Source organism: Vombatus ursinus, unplaced genomic scaffold (assembly GCF_900497805.2).
Source record: "Vombatus ursinus unplaced genomic scaffold, bare-nosed wombat genome assembly UNPS02005459.1, whole genome shotgun sequence".
In the NCBI taxonomy this organism is placed as follows: domain Eukaryota; kingdom Metazoa; phylum Chordata; class Mammalia; order Diprotodontia; family Vombatidae; genus Vombatus; species Vombatus ursinus.
The window spans coordinates 300,724-310,264 of NW_020945237.1; the positions used below are offsets into that span (position 1 = coordinate 300,724).

The window sequence follows — 9,541 nt, forward strand, 5'->3', positions numbered from 1 at the left end:
CCGTCAATCCCCTGAACAAGCCCTTGTGCCCTTCTGTTTGATAGATGTTCTTCAGGGCGCCACGGATGCTCTCATAGCCATACTGCCCACTCTACAAAGTACAGGTAAGACCAATGACTCCCACAGGAAACCTTGCACTTAGAACTGAAAGGATGTTGGGTGACATGCACCCCAGGGTTTGGAGTCACCCATGGCCCACTTTGTGTTCTGAATTAAGTTTGATAATCACAGACTCTGCCCCCAGCCACTTCCCCCACCAAAATCCCCTTATATTTATTTTGAATATACTCATAGACCTACCTGTTAACTCCCCCAAAAGGTCCATGAGGGCAGGGACAATTTCATTTTTGTCTGTGTCCACAATACCTAGCACACAGTAGACACTTACTAATAAATGCCTGGTGATGGACAGATCACAGATTTAGAGCTGGAAGGGACCTTAAGGGTCATCTAATCCAACCCCCTCATTTTACAGATAAGGAAATGGAGGCCCACTGAGGTACAGTGACTTGCCCAAGGTCACCGAGGCCATAAGTAGCACAGCCTGGATTCTAACTGAGATCCTTGGTTTCCAAATTCAGCCCTGTTTTCATGGCATCCCAATCATATGATCCAGTGTAAAGTTATAAACCTGCCTGAGGTTCAGAGAACCTCATGTGCCCAGCACATGTTCCCAGGGCCTTTCCTCAATAACCCTAATGCCACAGGGACAGTCACATTCAGCATTTAGCTCCAAAGCCAAAGACTCACCTCATACCTTGCCTTGACCACAGTGATGGGTAACAAGCAGACCCCTGCAACAGCCCGGGAGCCAATACCCAGCATGACAGACTGAAGGGCTGTAGGGGGCTGCCCCAAGAGAAAGTACTGCTTCATGCAGTAGAGGGTCCCAAAGTAGATCCCGACTCCAGGGACACATCTTGCAATGGACTGTAAAGAAGGGGGTGAGAACAAAAAGAAGAGCCAGGTTGAACCCTGCCTCGGCCTCAGACACAGACTACAGCACTGATAGATCTCATGGGCATTTACGTGTATTATAACACGCCCAAAGCACCTTCTGCAGAGGCAGAGTGGAGAGAAGTGCCCTTGAAGGCAGGACGATCAGGGGACCCCTGGCCAAGTCATTTGACCTCCATGTGCCCCAACTTCCAGAAAGGTGCTCATACGAATTCGCAGAGGATGAATACTCTCAGATACTTCCCAATACCCAGGACATCGTGGCCCTGGCCTGCTCCAACCCGGCAGCACCAACATTTATTAACTAAGCGAAGAGTCAGTTTTTCAGTCATCTTTTCAGCAGAGAAGGCAGTGATAAAATGGGAAAACCCAAGAAGATCACAGGGCTCTCCCCCCCCCCCCCCCCCCCCCCGACCCCTAGTTCACATGTATATTTAAATAGTTCAGTAGAAATATCTAATCATCAAAAACTGGTGCTCAAGATCCAAGACAAGCAGAAGCTTACTGGAGACATTCCTTTCCAAAGTCCCAGCAGACTCTCTGTGCGAACCACCTTGCATAACAAAGAGACCATTCCAATGCGTTTAGACCTGAAAGAAGAGACAAAAAGACAGAAAGTTAAGAGTCACTATTTAGACAGTATCTCCACAAAAAAACAAACAAACCGCTTTTCAGAGACATCATGGTATAAACAATTATCTTTGCATAACCCACGACATTTGCAGTTTCATATAATTTGACCCTTAGTACCCATATTTACACAACTATATGGAAACACACGCACGTATAGAGTCACACATTGTCTTGTGCTGCTCTCTACTATCTCAGTGCAGAGATTTTGTCTACCTAACTATACAGCAAACTGCTTAAAGGTTAGGACAAGCATTAGGTGTTCCTTAAGGACCTATTCGCTGACAACCACTTCCCACCTGACCTGGTCAGTGTCACTAATTATATGAAAGTCTCTTGACAATGAATTCATTGGCAAAAATGTGAAATGTCATCCAAGGGTACAGCAATCTAACTTGATGAATGCCCCACATAAAGGAATGCAGAGCTGGTGCGAGAGGCTGACCTCCAAGGAATCAGCATTGGGAAAAGAAAATGGGGCAAGGGACCGAGTCTGTGCTGGACTCAGTAAGCACGGCCTCGTTGTTAATCAGATCATGACAACGTGAAACAAGAATACCAGCATCAAGATATGATGAGAGAGATGGAACTATTTTCTCTGTTATAAACGTACACTAGGTGGACTTAGGGTTAAGATAAAGGAACTCAAGTTCTAAATGGGGGTAGGTGGTAAGAATATGTTAAGACATGAAGCAAGATTACAGAATTTTGCCAAGAAGCTTTAGTGTTCAACCAACCCAAAAACATTTATTAAGTGCTTACCTTGTGCCAGATTAAAAAAAAAAATTACTTGAATGTGAGATATCTCAGCTGACAAAGAAATTGGAAAATAAAGTAAAAGCAAAGCAACAAGTTTCAGAGAATTATTTTTGTTTGTTTTTGTTGGGCAATGGGGGTTAAGTGACTTGCCCAGGGTCACACAGCTAGTAAGTGTTATGTGTCTGAGGCCAGATTTGAACTCAGGTCCTCCTGACTCCAGGGTCGGTACTCTATCCACTGAGCCTCCTAGCTGCCCCTTCAAAGAAGTTAAAATGTTCATACTGTAGATCTAAAGAGAGAGCTAAAGACCAAGAAAAAGAAATTCATCTTGATATAAAAGAACTGTAAATAGAAACTCCAAAGGAAATAGCTACATTAAAACAGTGGCTCAAGGGTATAAAAGCCCAGCTTACTTCCCGGTCAGCAAAGAGAGCCCCAGAAAAGGTATTGCTTTGAGTAAAATCAGGCCTAGGATGGAGGAGGAACCCAGTTAAGACAAGATAGAGAGAAGTAAACCCAGAGACAGTACCTTTCCTGCCTAAAACCTTAGATATGTAGGGTAAGGAGACAAGCCACAGAGTTTAGAAATATGGGTATTGAACCCAGATTATCAATCACCTTGGGTACAGATGTAGAAAATTCAATAGACCACAAAAGAATTAGAAGTATCCAACCTATAAATAGGCTTAACTGTGATTTTACAGGAAAAATGGTTACCCATTAAGGTAGATATAGGCAATTGCTGAATTATATGTAATGTTGCTTTGTATTTTTTCACACACACACACACAGGCGGTGAAGTAAATAGAGTGCTAGGCCTGAAGTCAGGAAAACTTATGCCTTTATGTTCAAATCTGACCTCAGACACTTAACTAGGCAAGTTAATCTACTTACGCTTCAGTTTCTTTATCTGCAAAATGATCTGGAAAAGAAACCGGCAAACCACTCCAGTATCTTTGCCAAGGAAACTTCAAATGGGGTCACAAAAAATTGGACATGACTGAAAAATGACTGCACATGCATGCAGGGTCATGCATGTCTCATATTTAACTATTATTATTATTGCTAGTTTTGTATACGAAGCAACCCGTGTTGCATTCAACGTGTGTATTGAATAGAATATTAATATGGATTTGATGTACCCTAAAATGATTTTCAGGGATGTAAAATTTTTGCTTCAGAGAGATACGTAACACCAGCTTCACCAAGTCTCTCACTGTTCCTGTTTCTTTAAGAGACAAAGGTATTTTGGACAGCTACAATTTAACTGTCATTTTTTTGAAGAGTTTGTTAAGAGACTGAGAATTTGACTTGTTCTGGAAATACTGTTAACTTGTAATGGCTTGAGAGAAAACTGAGAGGATGGGGAGAAAGAACCTCTTTCCTAAGAGAACTATATGAAGTCTTAACTTTCAAAAAAACAAAAAAGCAAGAAGAGACTTTAATTGTTATCTTGAGAGAGCTGAATGGTGGGCCTGTGTTTCCAGAATTGAGAAGTCGGCAACAACAGAGATGGAAGAGGTGATTTTGGTTGTGCTATTACTCACAACACATACGTTCTAAATAACTGTTCTGTTTTATTGTCAATACCATTAATATTTCTTTGGCTAACAAATGATATTTTTTTAAAGCCAGACAATCATGGGGTTTGATAGAGAGGTAAGAAAAAGTTTATAGGGAAAGTTTCTATTGTTTATTAATTAACATTTAATAAACTAAGGGTGCAGGTTAGAGCTAATTGATTATTTAGTGAGCAATATTGCAGTTTTAGTAATCTGAACGTATCCCTAGATTGACAAAGTCAGATGAAAACTAATAAAGAAACCGAGGGGGCAGCTAGGTGGTGCAGTGGATAAAGCATTGGCCTTGGAGTCAGAAGAACCTGAGTTCAAATCCAGTCTCAGACAAGTAACACTTACTAGCTGTGTGACTCTGGGCAAGTCACTTAATCTCAATTACCTCACCCTCCCTCCCCCAAAAAAAGAAATTGAGCTAGTAGCAGATAGAGGGGTGATCACCCCACATACATTATACTTGGAATAGTCAATGTATTTAAACCCCTGCTGCAATCATAAAAAGCAACTCACTAACTGGAGGCTAGGAGCTAATCAGAAAATAATTTCACACAAAATAATGGTTACTAAAAGAAAACGGAAAAGAAAAATACAAAAAGTGCTAGTGGAAGTTACATAGTACTAGTGAAGGTAGTATTTTTCTGCACAACACCTGGAACCGAAAAGGTCTTTTAATACTCAGAGGATTCTTCTTTCTACAGAGTTGTTGAAACCTACTTCTAATTGGTAAGATGTACAGACAGTTCTTGATTTATAATAAGTGGACTATTCTGAAGACCTCTACACAAAGCAATTTTTAAGGAAATTTACTTGAGGATTTGGTAAAGGGATGGAGGGGGGCAGGCAGGAAATGCAGATTTCTTTCAGAATTCCTTCCACAGAGTCGAATTTATTTAATACAAATTTACATCAAGCAAGACCTGTCTATAATTAGCAGTGATAGCAATTAGTAGGGAGCACCTACCCATGGTGTGCTGGGAGAGACTGCAGTCGGGTTTTAAGCAGATCCAAAGGTTGAAAAAGAAGAGCAGAACAGGTCCCACCGATGGAACCACACAGAAAGGCCTTTATGGCAGGATGCAACTGAAAGACAATTGAACATCATGATGCAAATGAAGAACAAAAAATCATCACATAAATTTATAGGAACTCAACCTCTTCTTTACTCAAAAACTAATACTACTGAATCTTCTTTTCAAAATATTATTATCGACATTATTTCAAGAACTTAAACAGAAATGAAAGATCAGAACTCGTTACTTGATTACCACTTTACTATTCTCTATTACCAAAAAAAAAAAATCCTTAAGACCCTCCCCCAAAACCCAAGACATCATTCTTATACTATCCTCCACAATCACTTTTTGTTTTTGTGCTTTTTTTTTTCTTTTGGTGAGGTGATCGGGGTTACGTGACTTGCCCAGGGTCACACAGCTAGTAAGTGTCAAGTGTCTGAGGCTGGATTTGAACTCAGGTCCTACTGACTCCAAGGCCAGAGCTCTATCCACTGCGCCACCTAGCTGCTACGTACAATCACTTTTAAAAACCATTTTAAAATCAAAAAAATCCAACATCTTAGTTTAAATAATACATCCTTTCTTCATTTCTCCATTTACTAATAAAAAACAAAACAAAACGCTTTTTCCTCCCATCACAATTTCTAAATTGATCAGTCATCCCCTATAGACCAAAAGTCTCTATATGAGTTTACTACTTCTAACAGTGCCAGCAGCTACAGATATCACCAAGTCAACCCTCCTTGAAAGGTTACTTTTTGATCCAGTCTGATAAAGGGGGCAATAAAACATATCTTACTGTTTCTGCCAGCTATTAGCTCTGATACAATGGGTCAGGAAACCTCGTGCAGGGACAAATTACGTTATACACAATTTAGCTTGAGCCAGCCAGTGATAACTAGTATGAGACCTTTGCAGTCATGCTCACAAGATGGCAAATAAAAGCCATGTTTTTAACCTAAGCAGAAAAGAACCTAGCTTCAGCAGTCAAGGACCTGTGATATCACTGGTGCAGACTGTAAACTGCACATAACTTTGTAGGTTCAGAAAAATTAAGTAACTTGCCCATCATCATACAACTAATAATAATCAAAGTGGGGATCTGAACACAGGTCTTTCTATCTTCAAATCCAGCTAGTATTTATATACTGGCTTTAAGGTAGGCAAAGTGCTCCACACGTAGCTTCACAACAACCCTGGGAGGCAGCCACTATTTTATTCCCATTTTACAGATTAGAAAATTGAAGCAGAGGGTTAGTGATTTGCCCAGGGTCACACAGCTAGAGACAGGGTTTGAACTCTACCCTTCCTAGTTCCAGGTCCAGACACCAAGCTACACAGTGCCTCTCTTAACATTTAGACAGTTCTTTATTGTTGGTAAAGTGCTTTCCATAAAGTCCTATGAGTCTCCTGATAGCTCTTTAAATACCACAGGCATCACTACTTCCATCTCTAAATGAAGTAACTGAGAGACGCTCAACATGACTGAATGGCCCATGATTACATAGGTCTATACAGTTCCTATGTGAATGATCCACTTGTTTAGATCCTTCTTAAACTGTGGGTTTAAGAAGTGGAAAAAGTTTAAGAAGGCCTAGCTTAGAGGCAAATGTGTCACAAGATTCTTGGAAACAACCACTTTAAGGGGAGCGATCTAGTCATTCCAATAGGTCTGTGTTATCTCAACACCTTCAGCAGATCCCTAGAAGGCAGAAGAAGCAATACGTGCTTGGAAAATTAATGAACTGCGGCAGCTAGGTGGAAAAGCCGACAGAGTGCTGGACCTGGAGTCAGGAAGACTCACCTTCCTGAGTTCAAATCTGGCCTCAAGACACTTATTAGCGGTGTGACCCTGGGCGAGTCACTTAACCTGGCATACTACTCCAGTATCTCTATTATTTCTGCCAAGAAAACCCCAAATGGTCATAAAGAATCAGATATGACTGAACAACAACAACAAAATTAATGAATATTAAGTTTCTGATATGAGGTGAGACTAAACAAATACATTTAAAAACCACATTAGGACTCTTACATCCAAATGAAAGCTGTCTCCTCTTAAACAATAACCTTGGGAGACCATACATTAGAGTTATCTGTGATACAACCAAGACTGTCACTGGTCAAAAGTTCTGATAATTTCTTTAGAATGGCCTTTACAATCTTAGGCCCATTTTTCTCTATTTCCTCAACAGCAGACTTTTAGCTTTGTAAGGATATGGATTGGACATACTTTTTTGAAAGAACCAAAAAGCCTCCAGAATCAAGCCTGAATAAAATGGTCAAATCGGGTAATACTCTTTTGAGGTTACTACACAGATGAATTTAGAGAAAGCTATTCTGGTTCAATGATAGGAACCCTGCATTTGAAGTCAGAGGACCTGGGTCTGCCATGTGTGGGCCCTGCAATGAGTCACTTAGCCTCTGAGGGACTCAGGCTAAATTTCTTCCTCTATAAAGTGAGGAGATGAGAGCTGGTGGTGAAGTGGACAAGGTACCGGGCTTGGAGTCAAGAAGATCCAAGCTCAAATCCAACCTCAGACAGTAGCTGCGTGACCCTGGGCAAGTCACTTAACCCTGTCTGCCTCAATTTCCTCCTCCGTCAAATGAGCTAGAGAATGAAAGGACAAACCACTTTCTTTGCTAAGAAAACACCAAAAGAGGTCACTCAGAGTCAGACACAACAGGAAATGACTAAACAACAACAAATTGAGAATCCAGAGCAGCCCCAGTCCTCTCCCCTTTTGGCTCTTTTTTTAAGGCTCAGCTCTAGGCCTACCTCCTCTGTGAAGACCGCCCCCCACCCAATGTTTCTATTTTGCTTTAAAGTTTTGCAGAGTTTGCAAATATCATCTCATTTTATCCTCACAACAGTACTGGAAATATGTGTTATTTTACAGATGAGGAAACTGAGGTACAAGCTAAGTGACTGATTTGCCCAGGATCACACTTCCAGTAAATGCCTGAAGCTACATTTGAACCCAGATCTTCCCGACTTTAGGTCTCTGGTTCTATCCAGGAAGTCACTTCCCAACCCACTGCCCCCACCATCCCTCCCCATCACTGAAATTTAAGGTTGGTTGCCATTTATCAATCCCCTACAGTGTGCAAGGCACCATACTAGAGGTCTTAACCTGGGGTCCAGGAATATATTTCAGCGGGTGTGTGAACTTGGATGGAAAATGAAAATGTCATCTTTCTTCCCAATAAGCTCCAACTGAAACATGCTTTCTTTCTTTCTATTATTTAAAACCATGATTCTGAGAAAGGGACCATAAGAAGCTTAGGTGGTATCTAGACCAGCTGTTGGGAAAAACCAGTTCAAATGTGGCCTCAGACACTAGCTGTGTGACCTTGAGCAAGTCACTTAACCCCAGTCTGCCTCAGTTTCCCATCTGTAAAATGGAAGTAATAATAATCCCTACCTCCCAGGGTGGTTGTGAGAGTCCAATGAGATACTATCTGAAAAAGTGCTTAGCCCAGTGCTCAGCACATGATGTTTCTGCACTGTCTGACTCTTCCTGACCCCATTTGGGGTTTTCTTGGCAAAGATACTGGAGCGGTTTGCCATTTCCTTCTCCAGCTCATTTGACAGATGAGGAAACTGAGGCAAATGGTTCAGTGACTTGCCCAGGGTCACACAGTAGTGTTTGAGGCTGGATTTGAACTCAGATGGGGGAGTCTTCTTGACTCCAAGACCAGCGCCCTACACACTATGGCGCCCCCTAGCGGCCAACGTGTTACTGACAGTAGTAAAGCGCTATAGCAAAGCCCATTGTCAATAAAGCCTCTCTTCCACGGCACCCCACCCCCCGGGCCCGAGCACACAGTAGGTGCTTAACAAAGGAGGCCTCACTCTCCTCCTCCACCCAATGGGCTCAAGGGCCCATGACTGGGGGCCTCCGGACCCCTCCTTGCTGGGCAACACGGACCCCGGGGGTGGGGGGTGGGGTTCTTTCCTCCGCATTCCTCCTCCCCCTCCCCCCCACCTTCCCCTCCCCTGAGAGGAGGGGGAGGCCGGCCAGGTCCCAGGTGCTCACACACCCACCCCCATCAAGAACTCGAAGAGAACCATCCTCAGCCTAGGAGGAAGCGCCAGGCCCCGGCCGACTCCGCCTCCGCCAATCCCGAGAAGGCCAGAGAAGTTCAGCCAATCAGAAGGCAGAGGCGAGCAACAAGGCGTGACCTTGCCCCAGCGGGAGGGGCTGGGAGAAGAGTCAGAGGGAAGTGCAAGAGGCCAGGTGGTGGGGGAGGGGTGGGGGGGCCCGGCATTTCGGGCAAGCAGAGACGCCTGGGCTCTAGCCCTCCCACGTGCCTACTGGAAAGAAAGGGCAATGTCTCTGAAAGCACAAGTCCATGTTCATCATTAAAGCTACCGACATGTACATGACAGCTACTGTGTGCTAAGTGCTTCACAAACTCACAACCACCCCGCCAGATGGGTGCTATAATCCCCGTTTTGCAGATGAGGCAACTGAGGCAAACAGAAGTTAGATGACACGTCCAAGGTCACAAAGATTTAGAGAGCTCTTTAAAAATCTCATTTGATTCTCACAACAATCCTGGGAGACTGGTGCTATTATTATCCCCATTTTACAGATAAGG

At 42.9% G+C, this 9,541-nt stretch overlaps 1 protein-coding gene across 1 annotated transcript in view; it reads right to left on the bottom strand.

Annotated features, from left to right (window-relative positions):
- Position 1: 1 nt before the first annotated feature.
- The window catches only part of LOC114032532 (mitochondrial glycine transporter-like), a gene marked incomplete at its 3' end in the record, with an annotated part of 13,085 nt that continues 3,545 nt past the window's right edge, over positions 2-9,541 (bottom strand). Inside the window, exons 3-6 of the mRNA XM_027847856.1 lie at positions 4,885-5,003; positions 1,463-1,547; positions 751-930; positions 2-91 (exon numbers count right to left, since the gene is read on the bottom strand). Of these exons, the coding sequence (XP_027703657.1) occupies positions 2-91; positions 751-930; positions 1,463-1,547; positions 4,885-5,003 (474 nt within the window). The remainder of the gene's footprint in view (positions 92-750; positions 931-1,462; positions 1,548-4,884; positions 5,004-9,541) is intronic.